The sequence below is a fragment of the Myzus persicae genome, unplaced genomic scaffold (assembly GCF_001856785.1).
Source record: "Myzus persicae strain clone G006 unplaced genomic scaffold, MPER_G0061.0, whole genome shotgun sequence".
NCBI lineage: Eukaryota > Metazoa > Arthropoda > Insecta > Hemiptera > Aphididae > Myzus > Myzus persicae.
In genome coordinates this window covers 161,800-188,681 of record NW_019101524.1, presented here as the reverse complement: position 1 = coordinate 188,681, position 26,882 = coordinate 161,800, and the positions used below count along the sequence as shown (strand labels likewise).

Genomic DNA, 26,882 nt, shown 5'->3' with positions numbered 1-26,882 from the left:
AAAAAAAAAAAAAAAAAAAAAAAAAAAAAATATTCACAGTAAATATGACACAGTCAGATATGACTTATCAACTACCTACCATTATTAAATTACGATTTAACATATTTTTTATTCTATTCGATTTCGGATGGGTAAAAAAATAAGTCTTATATTACATTTTAATAAACTTGGTGGTAAACAAAGTTGAAAATTAAAAATTGAAATAACTAGGTATTCATAGAATACTTCGAGTGACCAGCATATTTTATTTTTCAAATGTATAATAATTGTATAAGTTTTTTTTTTAATCGCATTATTTAATTAAAAACAACTTAATTCAAAATTACAAATCACACATATTATCTTATTTTATATTTATTATATTACCAACCACTTTAATAATTTAAAATAATTTAATAGTGAAAGGCTATGATCTATGAATAGAGTAATATTTCAAATTTAAATTCATGTGCTGTATTTTAAGATAATTTTATCAGTTTAGTTATGAATATGGCCTAACCTAACATAACCTGAACTTTGAGGCTATCAAAAGGCACTTGAATAGCAAATTTTTTATCCAAGTATAGTAATATAGCCAGTAGTCACCACCCATATACAAAGAATGACGGTAATATATCTATATAAAGTGGCCCACTGATGGAACTTGTTATTCTGACAATTCAGAGACAGCTCCGGTCATAATACTAAGTTCAAATTTTGACATAATTTACAAATCATTTTGTAGTTAAAACATAAAAATGTATAAAATGTAAATCATTTATAGCTTACTATTAAAAATTTAAATGAACGTTAAGTAGTTGTTCTGTAACCAAAAAATTGAAATATATTATATACAAACACAGTATTTTTCATAGTTATTTTGAGTTCAAATGTTGAAGAAATTAAATACTTAAACCGAGAATAACGATTTTTGTAATTATGTTGTAATTCGAGAAACGAATAACCGTAGGTGCTTGAAATTTACAACAAATTTTTTTTACACTATTTCCTTTATATTTTTTACAGTTTTCGAAATGTTGAATTGTTTATTTGTTTTTTATTTTATTTATTGATCATTCGCCTAATTAGTATGTTTATTTTTTTTTTAATTTTTAATTTCTTTATTTCGTCATCATCAACACGATTGACTGCATGTGTAGATTCGATCGGTCAGACCCTTGTGAATCGGCGCAGTACCGATACTTTTACCTAGACACAATAAAGTGTTCATAAAACAATAAAAACCATAGTTATTCTTTCATTATTTTTGATTCTGAGACGAGCGATTAATGTATTGATTTTGCAATGGTTTTTGTGCGTGTTTTTTTTGTCAGTTTTGGGGGCACAAAAAAATCTCTCCACTCCTATAAATTTACCTACATTCACAAAACCTTTTAAATATTTTACTGAGATTTGGTACAAAAATTATAAAAATATTTTGGTTAATATACTTCATGAGCCCTTATTCTGTTGAAACAAATAAAATCGTATTCATAATTGTATAACTTAAAATAAAAAACAACATTTTATTGTGTAAACAAAATTTTTATTTTTTATTGAACACTGTTCACAGTAGTATAGACTACTCGTAGGATAAACATATGTTTAACACCAGTATAAAAATGCTTTTAATTATTAAATTTTTTTAATTCATTGTATGCCGAAATATAGAAGAATGCAACATAAAGCATAAATTGCAAAAACAGTTTTATTTTTTATTGAACACTGTTCACAGTAGTATATACTACTAGTAGGATAAACATATGTTTAACACTGGTATAAAAATGCTTTTAACTATTAAACAATTTTAATTCGTTGTATGCCGAAAGGTATAAGAAATGCAATATAAAGCATAAATTGCAACAAGAAAAAAAAAATGAACAAAATAATTTAAACAAAAAAAAAAGGCATCAGAGAGACGAGGCGACGTGGGGGGTACTTGATGGCGAACGGGTGGTACCAATGGGTTCTGGAAATGGCTACTGGTCACCAATACATAGTTCTCACGGCCGTCCTGCGGGGCGGACGAGAGTCGCGGGCGCGTTTGCTCGAGACGCGAAGACGACCATAGCAGCGGACGAAGTCCGGCCACGACGGCCGCAAAACGACGACGGTTGACGACGAGCGGCTAGTGCGCGATGTCGTGCGCGTGACGGTCATGCAGGTGCTGAAGACGTTGACTGTTGTGCCGGCGACAAACGGTGACCTAAGCTCGGAGCGAGCGTCGAAGACTATAATCTCGGGGCTTGCGGAATCGGCGGCCATCGGAGGCCCTGCCGTGGAGTCGCGCACCGCCGAACCCTGAAACTTTTCGTTCCCTCGAGTCCGGCGCTGCTGACGTCCTTGTTCCTAGCTACCCTTTAATTATAGTTTTCTATCGCCCACCCACCGTGAGCTCTTCGGTCCCCGCAGCCACCGCCACTAGTCGTCTTCGTGCAGCACTGCAGTCGTCAGTGGTACCGCGGGGCGGCGTCGTTGCCCGCGCCGGTACCGCTAGCCGCCGCCGTCGTGTCATCGTTGCTCGCGACCGAAGCAGCCGGACGTCCGCCGCGCCGCCAGAGGGTCTCGCGTGTCGGCGTCCTCGAGCTCGCGACGTCCGCTATCCCGTCTCGCCACCGCCGGTGGCCGGAGAACTTGTAGTGGCGACATACCGCCCATCACCCTAAAAGTGCACTTTCAAGTATACCCTTACTCGACCCCACGTCGCCTCGCCTTGTCTGCTGCCCTCGGCAAGGGGGCCGGGGACTTTCGGACGCCTTCACTTCCGGGAGCAACAACATAGTACTCGTACGGCTTTTCTGATGCCTCTCCACGCGGCGGAGGCGAATACCGTCGTCCTAGTGCGTGGAGGTGCGAGTACCATTGGTTTTGCCCCCGGGTCCAGCCAACCGACCAAATCCCCGAAACTATTCCTTACTTCGGGTCCCCTTGCCGGTGTGACGTCCACCGCCTCGTCACGTTGCTCAACTACCACCTTAACAGGCGCGACCACTGATTCTCCTACTACCGGCTCGACCGGTCCATTCCAGGATTCTTCTTCCGGTTGGTCGATCATGGACGGCGTGACCTCGGCGTATTCTGTTATCGGATCGACCTGTCCATTCCCGGGTTCTTCGTCTGGGCGGTCGATCATGGACGGCGTGACCTCTGCGTTTTCTGTTATCTGCTCGTCCGGTCTATTCGAGGGTACTTCTTCTGGTTGGCCGATGATCGACGCCTCGTCGCTGCCTGTAAACTTCTTTGCATAATTTAGGAGCACGGCTATGTCTCCAGCGGTTACGTCCTCTTTGTAATCATCGAAAACGCTCAACTCTTTTTGCATATTTTCAAATTCAATTTCGTCTATGATTTTCTCTATTGTTTTTTTTATTGTACTTTCGATGCAGTGAGCGGTTTCGATATCATTTGATCTAGATTCAGCCATCTTGTTGTAAGTTGTAAGTGCGTATGTGAGTAGTCGGAAAAATAATTGCAAGTGAGCCGATTTCGAATTTCGTCCGAGGCCGTCGCCGATTATTTAAAATAAAACATTGTTTATTACTAGCCAGCGAGTATGGTGCCATCATTTTATTAATCACACAGCGTCAGCTGACTTTTTGAAAATATCGGTTCACGGTTAACTTATTCCTCTCGTGCTTAACACCCCGGATATTAATTAACATTACTCATTCAAAATAAACGAAAATTCGAGCATACTTGCTGTAGATTTTGTTAGTTGTTACAACACATAAGTATTTTTTGTGATAAAAAAGAAATCAAGGTTCTTAGTTATCAATCATCAAATTAAGGTTTGACATAAAATTGATCAGTATTTGGTGCTAACGTGTTTTTATTGCCTAAACTTAGGTACTTTTTGTGTGTTATTAGGTATTGTTCACATTTTACAGGTAAACAATTTGTCTCTGAGTTTGAATTAGATTAGAGCTTTCAGAGATTTAGCATTATATAAATGTTTTAATTTGTGTTCAGTTTTATCATAATTTTGTATGTAGTTTAATTACAGTTATGGGTACATAAGTGCTTGTCTTAAATGAACATAATTAAAACATTTAAAAACAATTACTATAAGCTTGATGAATTCTAATTTTAATAACAAAGTAGGTATGTACAAATCATTTTAATATAAAATAAATTAGTTCTAAGAAAATAAATTGTTGAAATAAAACAAATTAAGATTTTACTTAGTTAATATGTATACAGGAAGATCTTATGTTGTTTCACGAGTAGTTTTTTAATGACTATGGATTGATACAATTAAACTTCATAATAACAATATATTTTATATATTATAAGTTCTTTTATTTTTTATGGTTATTTTTTTATGACAATTTCAAATGTCTAAGTCATATAGTTGCACTAACAACAAAATCAACTTAATTTTTTTAAACAGTGACAATTATATATTATTTTTTAGTTTTTATAAATTCTGGAATTGTTTCTTCTGAAGATGTTGATGTTAAAATCATCAATTTTAGTTCACTGCTTTATTAACAACGACTCTCTAGAGTTGAGTAAATTAATTAATACAGTTTTAATTAAAAAAATATTGGAATAAATAATTATTTGTGTAAGTATCTATTCTAAAAATTAATGAAATGTTTTGTTGTGCTTCATTAGATTTCCAATATAACTAACACTTGGGGTATTCATTCTTTTTTAATCATATTTTATAAAAAAAAACTACTCATCAAACAACGAGAGTTACAACCCTGTAATTTACCCTATTTTGAAAGCTTTTTTACTACTTGAAATACAAATGTGTCCGTCATTTTTTACAAAATATATTATTTATAATATTGAAATTCGAAATATTGAGCTACAAATAAATCAAAAAATAAATATACATTGTCGTCTTATGTTTGTACCGATACTATTTAGATTTCCACGTTGTGTGTTAACTATTTAATACTTTTGTTATTTAAAATATAAGTACCTATATAATATATTATTATATTTAATTATGATGTAAAAATAATTATTTTATATTTAAGTATTATCTATGTCATGGTAAATACGTAATAAGTTACAAAAACATAGTTCTAACATGTGTTTCTTGAAATTTGAAAAAATAAAACATATATGTACTTATAAATTATAACATACGTTATTATATGTTTTCTATAAAAAAAAACATTATCAAAACTGAATTTATGCATTAAAAATTTGAAAAACTAATTTTAAATTAAAAATAATTATAAGATTTTTCAAAATAATTTTATGATATTTATATTTGCTTGAAACAGTGTATAAAAAGTTTTTAAAAAAATGAATTATTCTTATCCAAAGAAAAAAGAAATAACTTAAACATGTTTATTATTCCATCTCGTTTGAGAAATTAATAAAAATTCAACTTTTCTTTTATAATTTCTATGGGAATATTTTATGTACTTTTTATGATCTTAATTTTTCGAATATTAAAGTAGTCTATACATGAATAATGTACAGGACAAATGCTAAGATTCGGAGTCCAAACACATAAATGAGAATTCACGCAATCGGTAACTTATTTTGTTTCAAGTCTCTGATTTCTGTAAGAACAACATAGTTTTGTTATATTTTTTTTTTTTTTAAAGAAAAATCCTTGATAACGTGATCATAGGCTTGTTTTTAAATGATATTGTTTTAAATAATGTAAACTAAATTGTACAGGTTTTTGCTATATTATTATGTTGCGATTTATAAATTGTTGAAAATTATTCTTGCGTCACATCAAAATAAATTCATATGACGTAATCATAGAAATTTACCAAGCCTGCAAATAATATTTGAGTGTAGATCACGCAAGGTTCCAAAAAACACCTTAATTATTATATAACTCTTAATTTTTTTAAAATAAAAAAATCATGTTTCATGAGACTTTGCGATAATATATTGTTATTAAACATTATATTTTTTCTACTTACTTCAAGTTACTTCATACAAATTATAATATTTTATAGATTAAGTTTAATACTTAATAGTAAATACGATATTTTCGTTGGTGGAATTAAAAAATGAAAAATTATACGTATTTTAACTAATTGGTTGGAAAATATTAAAATGCATACCTACATATAAAATAATCTTAAAATCATAAACATTGGAAAAAAATATAATTTGAAATCGCATGACTAGGTTGCGTGCCTTAAATGTTAAGATATATCTATTGTTTCTTTGTTCTTGATAAATAAAATATTATCCTATTTGTTTCTAAAAATGTCCACCATAACATAATATTATATTATTTTTGATCTGAATTAATAACATGCATACCAAGTAATATTAAGTAACTAGTTTATACATATTTATCAACTGTTGAAAGTTTATACAGATTCGATGTATATTTAATATTATGTATTTAATCGATAATATGCGTAACAGAACTTGGATTTTGGTTAATATACTTGTCGCCTTGATATTGAAACAATATAATAATATATAAGTAGAGTTTATACGAAAATATTTGTGTTTTGAATATGTTAATTTTAAGTGTTTAAATGTATCATACCTGCATTATTTGTGATAAAATATTTACCATCTACAAGAACATTTAATTATGGTTTCTTTATTATTGCCATAAAATAAGGATAATAATAGGCCATAAAATGACCAGCTTATATAATTAACTTTTATTTTAAAATTGTTTTTTATTGGTACTAATAATAATTTTTAATGCATAGTGATATAAAATAATATGATCAAAATATCTGTTTCCTTTAAAAACGTATATCTTAAATCACAGCTGACATTTAATGTGCTTGACACTTGTATATACCTAAAATTTTCAAGTATAAGTTATATTTTCGATTTATTATGATTAATGAATTGGTATTATCATTTAATGCAAAAACAATGTTTTTTTTTACCCATTCTTAAATGATATAATTATGTTCTAATAGAAGACATATTAAACTTTCTTATGCATTGATATTTTAGATCTTGTAACAAATTATTTATTTCAAGGTTTTCGTGTAATTTATAATTCTTTTGAAAAACAACGATTAACTTCTTGTGAAAATGTACATAACAATAGTTTAGATGGTTTAGTTTGTTGAAAATCGTATTTTAAATATTTGAATCAATTATAATTCTATGCAAGGCGATAATATGATACCGCAAAAATATTTTTCTTTCAATTGATATTATAATAATTAATAAAGTATAGTTAATTATGATAATATTTCAGATGAATTTCATGATCAACATTAGTTTTAAACATATTCAACAGAGATATATGATTTATTACGTTTAAAAATATCATCACCGTAAAACCCGATGGATTAAATAAACGACGTGTATCCGTGTTTCAACTCGAATGTTTGTCAATACAATAAGAAAATCATTATTTCTCGGAGAAAATACGCACCGTCATCGACATCTGAATATAAAGCGCGGAGAATATCTCGAATGAGAGACAATGGTCGCCCACTAATCACCATCAATCAAAAGGAAACATAAGAGGTGGCTTACTCCTCACCACACTTCCCGTAATCACAGCGACAATGGCCACAATAATACCAAATGCTTTTTGCGCATGTTGTAATTATATTTTAAAACCGAAAAACAACGTGTCGGTTAATGGCATATAATATTTATATAGTGTAGCGTTAGTTAGTTTAAAAACCGTTTTGTCGTGTTATAAAATAATAATACCTACGCCAAAATCAATTAAGTCTTTACTGTGTAGTTGCACGTAGCAAAAAATTATTTTGACACGTTCTAGAACTATGGATTATGGACTATGGCCGTTAAACGAACGAAATCACCGGAATTCGTACATTATATATACCTACACATTACACATATTATTTTTGCACTACAACACTCGATCTATGAAAATCTATTAGGCCGGCAGTAATAAATTAATTTTCAGTGTTTGATCAACTGCGTTTTAACACCGTAGTCCTCGGACAACGTTATTTCATTAGTTGGGCAAAGTATGTTTTTTTTTTTTTTTATGATTACTATTATTATTATTTTCGGGCAAACACGTGCGTAAGCGTAGGTACCATGACAGCCGCCGCCCGTCCCTACAGGACGGGGTCGATATATAAATATATATAATACACCTCGTCGCTGTGAAGCTTTAAAAAATAAAACCCCCCTCGGGTCCTCATATCGGATATTCGGATCACACGATATCTAATTTACGACAGCCATAAACTGTTCACTCGAAACAAAGTGTGGTTTGGACATATGCCATATCATATATCGACGTGGTAGTGGGCGCCGAGCTTTAATCGTCCACTGGATACAATATCAATTTAATATAATCGCATACGCATACTATTAACGGTCGTAAAATATTGATTGTCCAAACAATGCATTGATATCGTAAACTCGAAAATTATTCCAATGGCGTTGTGTAAGTAACAATAATTTATCCGCACTATTATTTTGTATCGTGATCACTGTCGACACGGCTGTGTTAATACGACCGTTCCAATATATATATATATAGTATTTCGTACCATATTTTGCGCGCCGGTAATTTATGCCAGTCTACGTCTCAGTCATATTGTAGTCGTATTCAAAAAATTCTGTATTTATGTAATGGTATTCTCAAACGCGTCTGTAGTGCAGCTGTATCGTAGTTACTCGATTACACAGTGTTACACTAGTGTAATACTGTTTCATAATAATATTGATACATCGCCATTGGATAAAAATGTATATAAAGTATGTTTTTTTTTTTTTTATTGAACATTAATTTCGCCGACAAAGGCCATTAGCTTAAAACATTAAATTTTATTTATTTTTGGTAACAATTCGATTACAATATTGTTTATTGTATATTTTATACGTACATATTATAATGTATATTATAATATTATAATATTATAGGTATTAAATATTTAATTACAGAATTATAGGCAACGAGATTTATTATATTGTTAGATGATAATGTAAATAACATCGGCTGAAATTCGATTAGATTTGAAATTAATACAGGTAATAACTTATCAGTTGTCATATTTATTTATTAATATGGATGCCATACAATATCGAGAGTTATAACTTATGGGTATACCAGCATTAAGAACAAAGTACATATAGTATAGTATACACCACAACTCACACCATAAAAAATACACACATTTATGGCTCGATAATTACATTTAAAACCTAACAAACAAACTACTCTGATCTCTATGACAAAATAATTAACAGGTATCATCGTCTATTTAGGGTTGATTGTTTAAAAATTATGAAAAATAGATATTTGTTTTACTTTATAATTTATTACATACACCGATTTGTTATGATTTACTGAAATATATTATATAGTGATATTTTTATTTTAGATATTAACGACAATTTACAGTGAGGATGACTCTACAGAAATTATATGACAATAATAGCAACAAGATAAGTAATAATGTAAACATAATAAAAAAAACGAGTTATTCAAGGATTATAGATTCTGAGTATGCAGTGTAGTGAGTGATTATTATGACCGTAAGAAGTGGAGTGGCTTGGTATAGAAAACGAAAACTGGTTGCAAGTAGAGTATGTGTGAACTCTAAAATTGACTCTTTCGGGAATATCAGGAGCATGCAGAAACGCATTTAAAAGAGAAACAAAGAATTGCTAGTCAGCTGCAATGAGCCGAGAGGTGAGAGTTTGGATCTGAAGGATGTCACGGATGAGTGAATAGTCATGATCGGTAACTGTGATCTTAAGGATATAGTAGGCATACGATAAATATCTGTTTTGAACACGTTGAAGGCGAAGTTGGTCTTTCGCAAGGAAAGGGTGTCATACAATAACATCATATTCAAGAAGAGTCTTAACAAGGGCAAAGTACGAAGACATTGTGCTGATTTAAATTGTTTTGTGTCACGTTGAATGAAACCTTGGAATTTTAATGCTCGGCATACAGTTAAACTAATATGGTGTTCAAAGGAAAGAGTTGATGAATAAAATGTCCCGAGATCTTTAATAATAGAAACTCGTTGAAGTTGAGAGTTATTAAGGAAATAAGAGTGAACTACAGGTGAACAAGTTCGGGGAAAGTAATTACTTGACACTTACTCAAGTTGAGCCTATATGTTCGTGACAACCCCATGACAAAAGGAATCAAGTTCATCTTGTACATTTTATATAGGACATGGGTACTATTATAGATACTCACACAACTATACAGACCATATTATTATGATGTAGGTAATAATTACCAATTTAAGTTTTCGATAATGCAATCACGTACGCTTTGCTTTCCGCAGTCGCGGTATTGTAATATATCACAAATCACAATATGTTATGTATTCGATATCTATCGAACTCGGAACTAGCTATCTATATCGCTGCGCCACACCGAATAATAAGTCTATTATTATACAGTTTCATTTCATATTATTTTGTTTTGTGTTGGTGCTATTATTAAGGGCTAATTTTTGTTAACGTTTGTTAAAATGGAATAAAACTGATCATTTGATAATATCATAGCACCTATGTAAAGATATTCACAGTATAATAATGGTAATTAATTTTCCCATAATACTTTTTGTTCTATACAAACTATTTGGTATCGTTGACGATTTTTGAAGTTCAATCGATAAGCTAACAAATAATCTTTTTTCACAATACCTACATAAATGAAACGTATAAATTCCTCCTCAATGCATTATGGTGTTTCATATATAGGCAACCAATAGAGACAATGACAATGTGAGTAGCTGCCGATTCCCCAATTATAACTTAATAATAACTTTTGTCTACAATGGATTTAATTCAGAATGATTTAAAAACTTTTACGTCGTTATGATTTATTTGAATCCCCATAACTTTGTTTAAAAAGCAGTTAACGGCAAAGTTGTGGTTCGATTCAATCTATGTTTTTCAAGAATAAATAATGTAATTCCTGCATTATTTAATTTCGAAATGAATATTCAGTAAACTTTCAATTAATCATCTTATAACTTTTATATATTATGTTAAATAAAAAAAAATGTTAATAAACTTCAAAATACCAATATAAATTTGAATAAGCGATACAAATCTATATTTCTATTATAAATCACACTAATTGTATTATAACACTAAATTGTAATTAACTATAAATACAATGCATACTGAACTTCAAAGTTATATTAGTCTTATATAGTGAACAATTAATATGAGTTAAGATAATAAGATCGTCGCTCGTGAATAATGTAAACGAAATGAAGATAGACGACTTGAATAATTCTTATAATCTAAGACATAACAACTTATATTAAATGTAACAATGAATTATATTTTAACTTAAAGATGCATCCCACTTCAAAAAATCTGATACTTAATGGTATATATTTTTTAGCAATATTTAGATCATCCTTTTGCAATTTCAAATAGTTTTTGAACTATAAATCAAAGGTTGACTATTTGCATTAATTTTAAAGTTAATTCTCAAAAAAAAAATTAGGGAAACACCCAAACAATGAAAGTCAAAATATATTCAATATAATAAGTATTTTATTTATTAGCTTATATCTTATGAATGTGTTTTATTATTTGTGTGTCTGCTATCATATTTTGGAGCAGCGTAAAAATCCTTAAATCTTCAACTTTGAGGGTGAAATCTGGTGGAAAATTGAATCTTTATTGGTACTTGTCGGAGGTTCAAAAGTAAAAAATCCATTACTGCACAAAATAATTGAAAAACATAAAAAAAAATTAGTTATCTTGTACGTTATATTATACGCAGTACCAGTTTGCCAAAATTATATTTTAAAAATATTTAGATTAATATTGAGCTAGGTATTTAATTTAAACTACAAGTGTACGAACTCTGTACTAACGTTCTACAGAACGTCAGTATAAACTTATAATTACGTAATAATAATAGTACAATATTATAGTTATTAATATTATAATATATTATTCGATTTTTTTTTTTAGAAAAGAATTGTAACCCACCATAATAGTTAAAATATTACAAATAGAAATAAAATAAAATTTTAGGAAATACTTAGAAGTAGAGGCTGACACTCTTTTTCAGCTAAAAATCGTTTTTCGTATGCAATGATTTATTATTGAACTCAAATAACACATTCATTACATTGACCTACACCCAAGTGTACCTCAAACTTCTATTCAGCAGACCGACTTTCGGGGTGTTTTTCTCTTAATAAAACATTTTTCAAAACTGTTTCCCATGCATAACAAATTAAAATAACGTGAAATCGATTAGCTAACGATATTATGTTTAATTGCCTTATTCAAACGCCACCGCCATTTGAACAGTTATTGTTTACACTCGTAACAATTATGTGGATGGCATTTTGTGAGATATAAATTTAAGTTAAATTATTTCATACCACCATTCATACCATTCACATTTTAAGTTCAATATTATTTTCCCTCTGTTCAAACGGCTATGACCATCAACATTTTTACATTTTTACATAAAATTAATAATATTTAAATAATAAATGTGTTAAAGAATTATTAATGTTATGCATAAGGTATCGTTAAAAATGTTTGTTATTATTTTGTATTATAAATGTCATTAATTTTTTCTCACTTTTCGTTTTTCCTCGCGTTTAAATAAATTAATATGAAAATAAAAATTAACCTTGTGGTATAGGTAGTATCAACATTCAACAGACAATAACCATATACAATTTTGAATCAACAGTTTGTGCAAGTTTTCGAGCACACATTTTACTAAAAAAATAAAATCTGATAAAAATGACTAACAAATATATTTTTTGTTTATATATTCTATATTTATGAGATGTACCTACTTTTGAAAATTCTATGATTCAATTAGGTATCATGTGTTTTAAATTATTCGCCCCTGAATTATAAGACTACTCATGTAAAATATTTGCGATACAAGTGATTAATATTTATACATTTTTAGTAGTTACTGTTTTTATTAATTATTTATAACAATTTATTATTGATTTTTGTTTTAAAATTAGAGGAAATAATAAATAATATACAGAACACACCACACATAAAAATAATTGTATATTGTATAGTAAAAAAACTGGAACAACACTATTGAATAATTTTTGAAAGTTTACAGGATGCGATTTATTTGCAAATACGCTTTTTATTTTTTTTTCGTAAATACATGTAGTAGGTATAATATAGCTGTATTGTTTACAACTTAACTTCTACAATAAAAATATAAAAAAATATGTATTTCATCAAGTAGGTGGATATTTATATAATATTATGTGGTTATGTTTATTTTTTTTCTAGTTTAAATTAGGTAAGTAAATAATTAATGTATGTTCATAAAAATACAAATATTTTGAAAATAGTTTCAATTTAGAACTCTATTAAAAAATAGTTTTTAATTCTTTTTTTGTACACGAATCTGTAAATTAATGATATTTAATTTTTTTTTTATTTATGAAAAATGAATATTTTATAATACTATTTACATATTTGTAAAAATGAAAGATATAGACTGTACTACTAGCATATTACATATACTATATAAATATATAATAATATAAAATAATTAATTTATGTACGTCACATTTTTGTTTTGAGTTTAAGATTTAACTCATTTATTGATTTTGTTTCATAACAAGAACGATATAAACTATTTCTCGCTTAAAATGTTTTGTGTAAAGTTTCTGATTTATTTTGTTTTTTTTTATTTTATTTCACAACAGAAATCATATTCAGTATTTTGTTTCATTCATAACTGAAACAAAACAATACAATCTGTTCCTGTTTAAAAACCTTAAGTACAAAGTTTTGGATTTATTTCGTTTCTTAATTTTGTTCAGAAAAAATAAAACGGTATACATTGAAACAATAAAATGTTCTATTTCTAGATAGTCCAAAAACACTAAATGTCATTTTCTGACATAACATGACAGCCGACATCGCACACAATTTATAAATAATTTGTACATTGTCAGCATTTTTTTTACTATTTGTTTGCTACAATAGCATATCTTGTGCGAATAGTTTCTTGTATTACACAGATGTTTCATCTGCATAATAATGGTGTTGGTGGGCTCATTGTGTTGATTTTTTGTTAGTGTATCACATTTATACATATTATATAGGGTATAACTATTTTGATACTCCGACATCGATGCAAAAAATATGTAATGGCATGGTGAATCATGAATATTTGTTTTTCGATGTGGGTTTGGATGTTTACTATAGATTTAAGGTTTAAGTTTTTTAACATACACTAATTTTATAACTAGAATAAAAATTGTTCATTTAATTATTCAATTAACTGAGTTAAATTTGGCTGAATAACTTTCTAAACGTGAAATAATCAATGTATTAAACTCGTTTTTTTCTGTTTTTTAAATCACAAACAAAAATCAAAAAATAAATACAACTGCCATTGCTGAATGACAAACCTATACACGTGTATAAGTTATAACATAATAATTGTATATTTTGAAACAGAATCAGTTACGAAACCTCGAAGGTGGGTCGACTCAATATTTTATTTTAACAATAAATAATATTTCCACTACCTTGACGTCGGCAATATGATGATAATTATTATAATATAAAAACATATGCCACAAGATGTAATGCTTTAGAGAGAAGTAATGCTAACTCAGTTCCCACCATGTTAGTGGAACAAAAGGAAAAAAACATGTGTCACAGTGGAGATTTATTAAATTATTTAATTATGAACGATTTAACCCGTGGATTAGCTCAAGAACACAGTATGAAAAATAAAAATATAATTATCCACATCACAGCCGATGCATCATGTGCTTTAATTTTCGCTCAGATTAGCAGCGGTGACAAGGATGAAGCAATCGTCGCGTGTCGTTAATTTTTATTAATTAACAGCATTTTCTGTGGTTAGAGGAACGAACTACGCGTGACGAGACGTTTGCATTACCGTAGTGATATCAGCTGCTTTTCTGTTTTTATTGTTTCTTATTCTATTTAGAATACAAAACCATCGGAGAATCAACTCCCCCCCCCTCCATCTCTATCGGTGTCACGATCGTCCAGTACGGCGCTAAAGTATTAATACATAATTGCCTATCGTAAAATTATTGGTACTACGTCTGTGCAGTGTGTGGAGAATTGGAATCAAAGAACATACCTATCCCCCTATTTAATGAAATATCGCCTCTCCGGTACGATTTCGGCCGCTTATCCTGAACTTTGTATTGTGTCGAACGGATTTACATACAATTGCGCGCGCAGCCTCTGAAACGCGTAAACCGTTCCATTATATTGTACCACGCATCCCATCACTGCTGGCGACGTTGGAATTGATATATCCTTGCGGTAATCCTTAAGGGATCGCGTAATTTTTCAACTGACGTCCACGCCGAGTTATCACATTCGGCCGACGACGGTCGTCTCGGCTCATCGTTATTGTTTCTGTCGTCCCATTTATACCTCGTACACCCATTGGTCGTGGAAATATCCATGTCCAGAAATAAATTTATGGACATGTGCAAGGGATAACTGTAAACGAAAAAAAATCAGCTTGTATCGATTGTATGCTGGTATAAAAGGTCATTTATTGTGGGAATAAATTACAAGACACGTTTCAAAGAGGTATCCGAAATCGCAATGTGAATAATAAAGAAATCGGAATTACTGAGTTGTAAAACTAAAAACCTAATACAACGGAGAAAAAAGTATTAAATTAATCGTTATCTTACAGTTTATTCGATAAACTGAAAAACACTGTTATTACGTATGTGGAATATACATGACATCCAGTGCGATTCCGACCATTAGATAGACCTAAAGGTTTTACTTTATATTTTATAATATTTTATAAACAAAGAATTACATTTCCTTTAATAATATGGTAGAAAAAATTATTTTATTTCCCTGTAATTTTTTTTTTTTAATTAATTATTAGAATAAATAGTATTATAAAGTACGAAAAAGGATAGATGATTTTTAATGAATATTTTATGGATGGTTTTCAAAAGTTTTAATAATGTCAAATGTAATTTATTAAATATAATGATTGATGATAATAATATTTATTGTTATTGTTATGCTATATCTTATATATAAATACTAATTAATTATATTAAACATGTTTAAAGAAAAAGAAAAAATACTATCAATATTTTAATGTAATACGGATATTTATGAATTATTATACTATTAATAGACGAGAATAGAAAATATTATAAAGAGTATTTTGTATAGTAATATAAATATAATTATTATTATTCATAGAATATTTGAAAAATAATATATTTTATTAATAAATGGTAAGCAAATAGTTATTTCTAAGTTTTACTGTCAGTTGTCACAACAATATGAATAATTCATGAAAAGGATTATATTATTCTCAAACTATAGTGTATAACCATCAATTATAAGAATAAAATATTTTATTCCTCAATCAAATCTATCATTGAATTTATCACAGCCACCAAACTTCAAGCCAACATTTAAAAACCATTTAGAATAATTATAATAAGTTGGCAATGTATAATGTAATTAAAAAAAATCATTTGTAAACCCAATTACCCATATTGCAAAGAGTATTTTACCAATAGAAAGAAAGAAACCCAATTTTAGACCGTAATAAGACATAAGTAATACTATCAATAGAATATGTCACAAAGAGTATCATATAATAGTATCTCAGTAAAAATGTGCATAGAATATTTTCAAATCTTATTAATTTATGATGAATAATAAACATATATTAAAGTGTTGTTCTAAGAAGAAAGGAAGATTATTTTTAAAATATTTATCAAATAAATTTGAAAAGAATATTACATTTTAAATAAGCTTAGGAAATCTCTTAAAGAATATCAGTCTGGTTTTATTATTATCCGTAGAACAGTTAGAATATTTAAGGAATATTTATCGGATGTCCAGTGTGTATAATTGCGGTATAATATAATAGTTGTATTTATGGTGAATGGCATGAGGTTGAAATTCAAGCAAGCAACTTATAGAAAATGTAATATTTTTTTCAGTCAAACCTTCTTTTACTAAGAACATTTTCTGAGCGGCTATTTTTCCATAGAAATATTCATAAAACAAATTATTTCAATTATGTCATTAAGTTTCCGTCGGCCACCCTCTCGAATACCACAGTATAAAGATCCGTGCCCATGCATCGTTTGATACCTAGAGGCTAGACTTGAAATATTTAAAGTTATTTTTCCCCCATGAATCTTCACTCCCTATATATGTCTATGTTGTCCCCAATCGAGCACGCTCCGTATCATAATATATCATTTCTTCTAAGTTATAATCTATGTATATCTTGCGTATATTAAAATATGATAAACAGGTCTTCGATTAGGGTTAGTATTTTGTGTTTTTAATTTATAATCTTATATAAAAAAATATCTATTTTAATATTAATTCTGTTAATTAAAATAACGAAACGGTATCCATGATGAAATAATTACGAAATACTTAATTACTATGTTGTCAGTAAAGTTTAAAGTCGAAGCCGATAGATAAGAAATGCTGTACAAAGTATTGGGTCTTCGGTTTTAGTTGATAGGATACCTTGTGTGACATGGCATTGTATATCCGATGTGTAGACTCCGTGTGGATGTTAAATTATTATGTTAATTTACCAGTTATCAATTATCTTCAAATTGTTGTCATGTTTTAATCTAATATTTATATTCATATATAAAAAAGTGACACACCTGTGCGACTTCGATTCTTCTATAATGTCATTTAAAGCATCGATGGATATTTTGATCGATTACAAATTAATTTATTGTTCACTTATAATGTAACAATTTATGATATTTAATCAATATATTTTAATACATACAAATAAACATAATTTATTTATAAATAGCAATTTATCATCGCATATTTTTCTACATTACCGGCCACTCCCGAGCATTCCCGGGTCAAGTTGACCAACCGAAAGTTTCATCAAGTTGCGATCCCGGGAATTGCCCTTTATAATATCCCTATAATACTCGATATCGATGCGTGGTAGCACCTTTTTCCGTTCAATAGTGTGAAAGGGGGTAAAACAATTTCATCGTTTTACTGAATTATTTTTATAACGCGATAAGGCAAACTGTTGACAGTTTAATTTCGAATCGAACATAATAATATTATGTGTACCCGGTAGTAAATATTTAAGTATGTCATAGTAAATAGAACTAGAAGTTATATTATACACTGAAACATAGCAAACACACTATATATTTAATACCCCAGCATTAAGTGTTTGAATTTATACAAAATATTAGTATATTATAAATTATTATTTACAATATTATATTTTATTAGGTAGTTCTATACCTTCAAATATACGAAATGAATAAGTTCCATTTAATATTTATAAGGCATATCAGCTATCACATATTTTATTTCAAACTTGAAGTATGTAGTGTGTATTATATCATAAACGTGTGATAAGTAAATTATAGTAAAGCGATCGAAAACAAAAATATCAATGTTCAAAAAGGTAAAATTAATAGTGTAATTATTAAATATTTCAAAAACTATAAAATGTTTGTCTTTGCATAATATACGAGACGTAGATCTATAATAATATTATAATGTATTAAGAATATAATTTTGTATTCATACAAATAAATATTTCGATATGAAATAATGTTTATTTTTGACTGTGCGCAATGTACTTTGAAAATTAAACCTTTTTATTATTTATTTAAAACGTTCGGGTCAAAAAAAAAAAACATATTTATACTATCATCGAATCGTCCCTAAAGTGATCCATCCCGTACAACCCTCTAGGACGTCGATGTTTATTCTTATCCGGCCTGACAACGACAATAGACGCATATTAAATGCAATACCTGCATATTAATATAATATTATAATAATAATAATACTTTCTTTTATAACAATGATATAGTATTGAGTGACCGAGCTTAGCTCGGGTTCAGTTTTTCAAAAAATACTTATTTGTTTGAACCACAAAAATGTCAGGTATATTCTTTTTATATTTTTCTTTATTTTTCTCATAACAAAACAAAAATAAGGATGTCTTATAAAAGGATTAAATTTGCAATGAGTAGTGAAATCAGGATTTCAAATAAATTCAGGTTTGGCTGAAATCAATCAAGTCTCCTAGAATGTCCAAGAAAATAGTTTCATTATTGAAATCTATTTGTTGATGATTATTTTGTAAATTATACCTAATAATTATTAGTATACCAAGTCTGTATTGTTTGATGTTTCTCTCCACACTCCACAATATATTGTAACGAGGATTTTCTTGTGGTAAAAGCACGTTTAAACTTTAAACAGCTTTTCCTTTTATTCTCGAAAAAATAGTATACAACATTCAGTGCATAAAAACTGACGTTCGTAGGTTTACACCGCATATTCAAATTCAAATGTTTGACCTTACGGACTACTTTCCACTAAATTTGCCGTATTGCCAATCACATATTGACGTTGGTATAGAATAGAGTGCCCGTTTCGTGTATATTTATCATAATTTATTTTAACATAATAATTATATACAACATCGATATAACGGCTACATTATTTATTAGTTATTGTTTCTTGTTTAAACGTTCGATTGTCTTGGTAATACCACGTAATTAACATTACTTTAATAACTAACTTTTTTTTTATAGAAACACATACTCCGAGTATTTTATGTTCGTTTGAATATTTATCCAAATAATATCAATATTTCAAATTTTTGTAAATTTTCCAAATTCTTCAGTATAATTTAAAACAGCGAATTGTCCGTGTCTGAGTTTTTGACTATTGAATGCCTTTAATCAGAAAATAATCCTAGATATGAAATTCTTACGAAATCTTTGGAGCCATTTTTGAGAAAAAAAAGTGTTCAGACACGTGCACAAGTAATTACTGCTCGGTCAATAGTATATTGCAACGGTTCCCAACCATTTTTTTTCCGTACCCCAAAGCTTAATATTTTGCTAGACTGTACTCCTCATTATACCTTTTAAACTTTTTCATATAATTACTGTTGAAATAATTAAATAAAGAATAACAATAATGTAATATAATTTGATAGTACATAATATATATATTTCTATTTCTATAAGATAAGTTGATGGTTAAGTTTTGATTTTTAAAAACATGCATTGCATAATATTTCCTAAACGAATCATTTTGAATAAAACAAAGTCAACACTTCTGCGCCATTAACCAATTTTTTTTCGAGTCCTTCGGGTTGAAAACAAAATACGATGTGTATAATAATATTACACATAAAATGCAAATATTACTTAACAATATTATAATAATTACCGTACTGATTACCCACGGCATCTTTTCACAGCATCCAGTATCCACACCAGCCGTCTGTTCAGCGGGTACCGAGACACCCTGATGTCGTCATCCGGCCATCCGAGGGTTTCAGTGCTCCGGCTTCTGGGGCCCACCACTCAATCGGCAATCGCCGTCGGCACTTTTTGGCTGCTGGCACTCGCCTTGAACGTGGTCCTCTTCACGCGGGCCGGACGTACGCTTCTAAACTACGACAGTTCACCCAGGTCAGTCGGTATAACGTTTATTATTTGATAATAATAATAATAATAATATTACTATTGGGGTCGCGCAATGGTCACGATAAGTGTTTCACACGATGTCCGAGTGATGCGACCGCAACTGCACTCCAAACCGTTGGTTTTTCTAATTTTCGCGAACCGTTCTCTGGGAGGTATAGACTTGCCCGTTTCATATACAGTGCTCGTCATAAACCTGCCTACCGTGATTTATAACACCGGATACGATTTCCGGAAGTGGTCGTTATGATATACTCGACCTGCTGTCGCCATAAATGTTTGAACTGCGCGCCTAACTGGCACTGGAGGTAATGTATGGTTCAAAACTGTGAACTGAAAGTTTGAAGCGTTTTATGGCTCTCGTCATTATAATAATATGTCCTCTTATTTTAGATACAATAAATTATTTCGCTCGATATTTTTCCCATATTGTAGTTAAATAGCTATCTCCTTATAAAATGATTACAAAATTATACCAACTTTTGCGGTTTACAAAGTTACACTCGTGTCGTCGTTAAATAATTCAATACGTGGCACTTTGATATCAAAATATCTCCAAAACCAACATTCTTAATAACCGTTGACTTAAAATGTATACATTGTGTTTGATTCAATAACATTTCAAATGGTGAAACACCTGAGACTTAAATATGCAAATTTGTGATCAAAGATTTTATTCTTAGTGCACCAACTCAAACTGAATCTAAATTCATAAGTAGTTATAAATTAAACCCATATAATATAGTATGAGAGACCCTTTAAAATGTGATGCCTGAAAATAATGGCAATCTTAATTATGTGTTTCAATATGGTATAGTTTTCCACATCTAATTCTAAAACAAAGTTACAAATTATTTGTGACTCATCGACCAAGTTCTTCATAATATTGTGAAATAATAAACTTACAGAAAAAAACGTTGCATGACGTGATGTATGTGAGACGGGTGTTGAATTATAATAGTTAAATCTTTTAAAAACGAGTAAAAACATAAACTTAAATAAAAAATTTGAAATCGTTTTTGTGAATCACAGTTGAATGTTATAGTAAATTATGCGGAGCTACAGGAAGATGAATAATCGGTGTTTATACCATGAAATTTGGCTCGGATTAAATTTGAAATGGAAATCAATCAACGTACCTACTTCATTTTTAACCAGGTGACATATTTTATTTAGGTGGTCAGCCACAGTATTTAGTTTGCAAGCTTCTCCAGAATTGAGAAGCCTGCAGTTCTAAATTATGTCAGAGCAATATTGCTATAAACTTATAATGCAATATTTAGGTAAACACCAATTATTTATTTATATTTTATAAACGTATTGCTGGTAAAATAAGCATAAAAATTCTAAAGTAACTAAAATTAAACTCGTAATTAATGAGTTTAAAAATAATTTTGTTGCTTATAATTAACGCCAAAATTCTCATTAGAGTACGATTCGAATAGATGAAACGGCGAGTTCGTATCAATACGCTTGTTATTTCCAGGCCCTACCGATATCGGCACAGAAACAGTGCAGAATGCAATAAAGTTCCGTAATTCTGGTTTCCGCAAATGGCAAATTGAATCTTAAGTGAGATTAGCATTGTTCGGAAATGATTTCGATCCGCTTAGATTGTGCCGTCGTGGTGCAGGACAGCATGAGCGATGCATCCTGCAGGATATAATGAATATTACGCGTTCCCCGCAATTTCGTTTCATACGCACCGACGACAACCAGGACGACGCCACAGCGATGAATCCGATGCCAAAACAAAAACGCCATGCGACGTTACAACTAACTACGTCTTGTCATCGCCGACTCGTAGTTTTTTCGTTAGCAATTTTGCGTAAAGCACGAATGCAAACACTGAAGATGTACATGTCTCGGTGCCGATGCTCCATAAGACCGTAGAACGTGACCGGAACGCCAAATCGTAAACTAACGTTTATACGCCGCCGACGGTCTGAATCGTATCGTGTTCGACGATCCAAATTATTATGAGTAGAACAATTCCAAGACATCAGCTTAACACACTTTAAGAACTGTTATTCTGGAAGAAACATTTTTGTATTATTATTATTAATAATATTATTATCTTGGACACAATCAAACGGTTAGGTTGGGCGGCACGTCATCACATCACGCATGGCGTCCAACCATCTACAATAATTTAACATTTATCTATTATACAATATCGTAGTTAAGTTTTTATCACGCATAGCTGTTTTTTATGCCGTCATTAATGTGTGAAAAATTATCGAGAACCTTGAAGTAATACGCTGTTTACTAACGGTGAAAATAACGTAAACGCAAAGTATACAAAACAAACGATTCAAAAACCGTGCAGTGTTTCTATACTAACATAATAATATGCCTTGGTTTAATTTATTCGTGGTTTAATTAATTTAAAAGTCAAGGCCGTTTTGTATCAAAATATTAACACTACGGCTGTAAGGTATAATATAATAATACATATTATATTATGTGTACCTATATACGAACAAGTATAGGTAACCTTTCAACTTTTAAATCACAAAAAAAAATGTGCTTTATATTTGTGTTTGATGGGTGTTTAAACGTAAACTGTCTTCATTAATACTTGAACATACATATTTTTAAATTACTTTTCTTAACCACCCGTAGATACGCGATTTAATAAATCAACCAATTATTAACCAATTCAAATTTAACAACAAGTCCCTATACAATTTTATTTTGTACGATAAAATGTATATACGTATTTTATTTGATTACATACAAGCAATCAGAAAATATATAATTCAGAGAATAATTATTTATCGACATGCTCCAGTCAAATTGTATGCATTATTAAATATTAATAATGTTATTAACGAGTGTTAGGGAAGAAATAGCGTTGCAAATCTATCAAACTGTTCTAGTCTTACCTACACACTTCAGTGTGCCGGCATATAGTATCTGATTTTTTATTTTTTGTTGATTTTGTTGTAAATTAATTGCGACACTTATTTAAAAGTTTTGAGTTTTCCTAACACACCAGTACGATCAGTCGCATAAATCAATAAAAATATTATTTGGTTTTTCTTCCAACTCGTTTTTCCAAATGAACAAACGGCCGTAAGGAATAATATATTATGTTCGTATAATATCGGTTCACTATTATGGGTTATCCACTTAGTTAGTGATAAATGATTAGGTACTGATTAGTGTTTACCGTTCAGCCGTCTGTCGAACACAAGATGTATTATACATTTTTTTTTCAAACCACCGTCAGTGTGGGGCTATATATATATCTTTCGACCCTCAGTACTTGGAATATTTTACGTGAAACTTGGCTCACGGCCCCGCATCGATAATGTTAAAATACCTTACACGCAGACTACACCAAGCGACTGTAAACACTTCCTATTATAACTTTACAGTAGGTCGCGACGCAGAATAATTTTGTTTCCGAACAGGGTTTTGACTTGTTTTCGTCTCCAAATGTGGTTTATGAATTCAAAGTAACTACAAACTATAGACAATTTTGAATTATAAATGATTGAAATATATTTTAAAAGAAATAATATATTTGTAATTTAATTTCAGTAGTGCAGCTTTTGGTGTTTACATATTTTTTTTTTAAGGTGTCTTAGTTTAACTGGTCTCTTCATTGTTTTTTGAATTTAACGACAACTATTTCATTTTTTGATTGTTTAATATTTATATTGAGTACCCGACCAACTTTGTTTGTTACATTTGAAATACTTATCTCTCCTATATGAATTAGATAAAAAAAAAGTAAAAGTGTTGCCATTTTATTTTGCAAATACTGTCATGGCAACCAATGATAATACAAAAAATAATCTTAGATAACCAGTATCGAAATATTAATTTTTGTGTTCCTTATGAATTTACTATTAGTAGGTATTTCAAAATCATACGCTATTGTATGGAAAGTAATTGTCAATTAGAGTGAGAAAGAGCCATTGTTAAAGTTTGTAACCCCTAGTATTTAATAAAATGTTAAACTGAATAACAGTTTGTGTATACATATATATAGTAAGTAATAATATAGTAATCACTGATTAATAAAATAATAATTGCTTAAAAATGTTACTGTTAAGGCTTTAACTTGATACATTTATGCAAATTTCTAAGATATTATAGTTAAAAAACTCGAAGAATCGTCTGTCTAAACTACGATCTGTATTATATTTATAGCACATAATAAATACCGAGGAAGTCGCTCTACTGTAAAGTAAATTTCAAGTGTGCATCGTCATTGGGTAGGTCACTGGAATGGATGTGTTGAATTTGAATTCAATGATAAATCACAGCATACGAAAAGCGATTGTGAGCGATGACGGTGTCTGTCCTATTTCTAAGGATATTATACATCATAATTTATTTATATACCTATGACAATTCGTTATTTATTTTTGTATTAGCAGTAACTAGTAAGGTAGGTTGAACTAATTATTTTCAAACATATGACAAATAATATAAAATAATAATATAACATGATATTATTTTATTATTAAATATTATTGTTAATAGTTTACAACCTATAAGTCAATACCGATAAACAGAAAAATAGTGTAAATAGGTTCATAGAATCGTAGTATAAAATATGCAGCTTAAAATTTATCTAAATATATTGAGGATTGCACTGTGTATAGAAAGTACCTAATTATTTGAGTAATTGTGAAAAGTTGCATGAATATAAAAGTTATGAATATAACATCCACTGTGTATATAAAATATAAATACATATTTGGAATTCCGTTATTGGTTGTGTAAGAGGGGAAACCGTTTTTTCTTATTATACAGGTAGTAAACGGTTAAAAATATATGTAAATTTAAAGTACTGTTTATAAAATGAAATTACAAGTAATTACGAGTTATTAAATTTAATGTTATATACATATTATGTAAATATGTTTAGCTTATGTCATTTACAAATTGATTTTCTTATATACAGCAGCTTAAGTTATGCGTTTTTAGGTTTTTTTTACGCAGATAAACAAGGTATTTTTTAAGATTTGTATAATTTTCTCATTTCATATTTTAAATCTTTAGAACAATAAATTATAATTTCTGCAAATTTATGAACAGCAATAAGACATGATGTACTGTGGCACACGATAATACGTACAACTACAAAAACGGTGATCAGTATTGACCTTCATACTACATATTCGATAAGAATATATGTTCAATACATTATTGTATTAACTGACGTTTCCAAGTTCTGGATATCAAGTCATAGTCAGTGCGGCTGAATTTGTTAATACATTTATTCTAGTTATTTTAACTCCATAAACCATGTTCTCATGATGCATTGTAATAGTATGATAGCAAATATAATAAGTAAGAATAAACTGTTAAGACTTAAGAGCAACACCAGTAAAATTGTTTTCATTTTCTTAAACACAAGAAATATAGTTTAAAATTTGATTCTCTCCTATTTGTCTTATTGTGATTACTAATTAAGTAGGTTCATTGTTGGAATTAAGATAGAAAAGTTGTACTTATTGTAGGTAATAACCTAACATTACAAAAATTAAATACTAGATAATAACTTTCTTAAAATTCACAATATTTAAAAAAGCTTCAGACAAACTTATAATAATTTTTTTTATAATTTATATGATATGCAATAATATCTTAGTTTCAATAATGCGTACATAATGACTATAATAACTAATACGTGTGATTATTATACAGAGTGAAGTTTTTATTTTATTCTACTTGTGTAAGACTGGGTAAAATTATGCACACTGATGCTCCCTGTTGAACTAACACTTTTTGAGCTCTGTGCAGAAATCAACGTGCAAGCATGAATAGAATAAACTCATTTCAAAATTAAAGCCTCCGCATATTTTTATGTAAGTAGGAATCTTTCAATTACTGTATCTCATAGAAGCACAAACGATACATTTTTTTCAATACGTCGAGCAGCGCTAACAATTATAAACTCCAAGGTTGGGCTTTCTCAGCTATTATTCAATTACATATTTCTGTATATTTTATGAGTACCTTTTAAAAATTCAAACACACAAGTCCAATAAGTATAATATAGGTATAATAGTATAGCAGTTAAATGTCGACAATTCCCATTACCCACTATAATACTATAATATGACATAGTTACGGTATTGAACTAATTAGAAATATTCAGTACAGTAATATCAGACTCTGTACTGTGATTCAAGTAATATAATTTATGAACATTTTGTTTTTATTATCTAGTAAGCTAAATATAATTTGAATTTCATTTTAAGCAATAAAATAATCAATTTCGATTCGAAAATCAGATGCAATCTATCGGATCATTGTTCAATTTTTTAAAATAAAATCACCATCCATTTCCGAAGCAATTTAAGGTCCAAATGGTTCCTTTTTCCAATTTCAAACAAATCACTTTATTGAATGTAGATATACACTCCTTTCAAATGAAATAAGCATTCAAGTACAAAATAATTTTGCATTAAATCACCTCGGAGGAGTATATTTTACGATGACTTTGTTACCATTCGCATAATAAGTTAAAGTTGCACA

At 29.7% G+C, this 26,882-nt stretch overlaps 1 protein-coding gene across 3 annotated transcripts in view; it reads left to right on the top strand.

The window, feature by feature from the left end:
- LOC111029433 overlaps positions 1-26,882 on the top strand; it is a 144,767-nt gene that overhangs the window by 96,647 nt on the left and 21,238 nt on the right. For all 3 annotated transcript variants that reach the window (XM_022308431.1, XM_022308430.1, XM_022308432.1), the window contains one exon: positions 20,153-20,366. In XM_022308431.1, the coding sequence (XP_022164123.1) occupies positions 20,153-20,366 (214 nt within the window). The remainder of the gene's footprint in view (positions 1-20,152; positions 20,367-26,882) is intronic.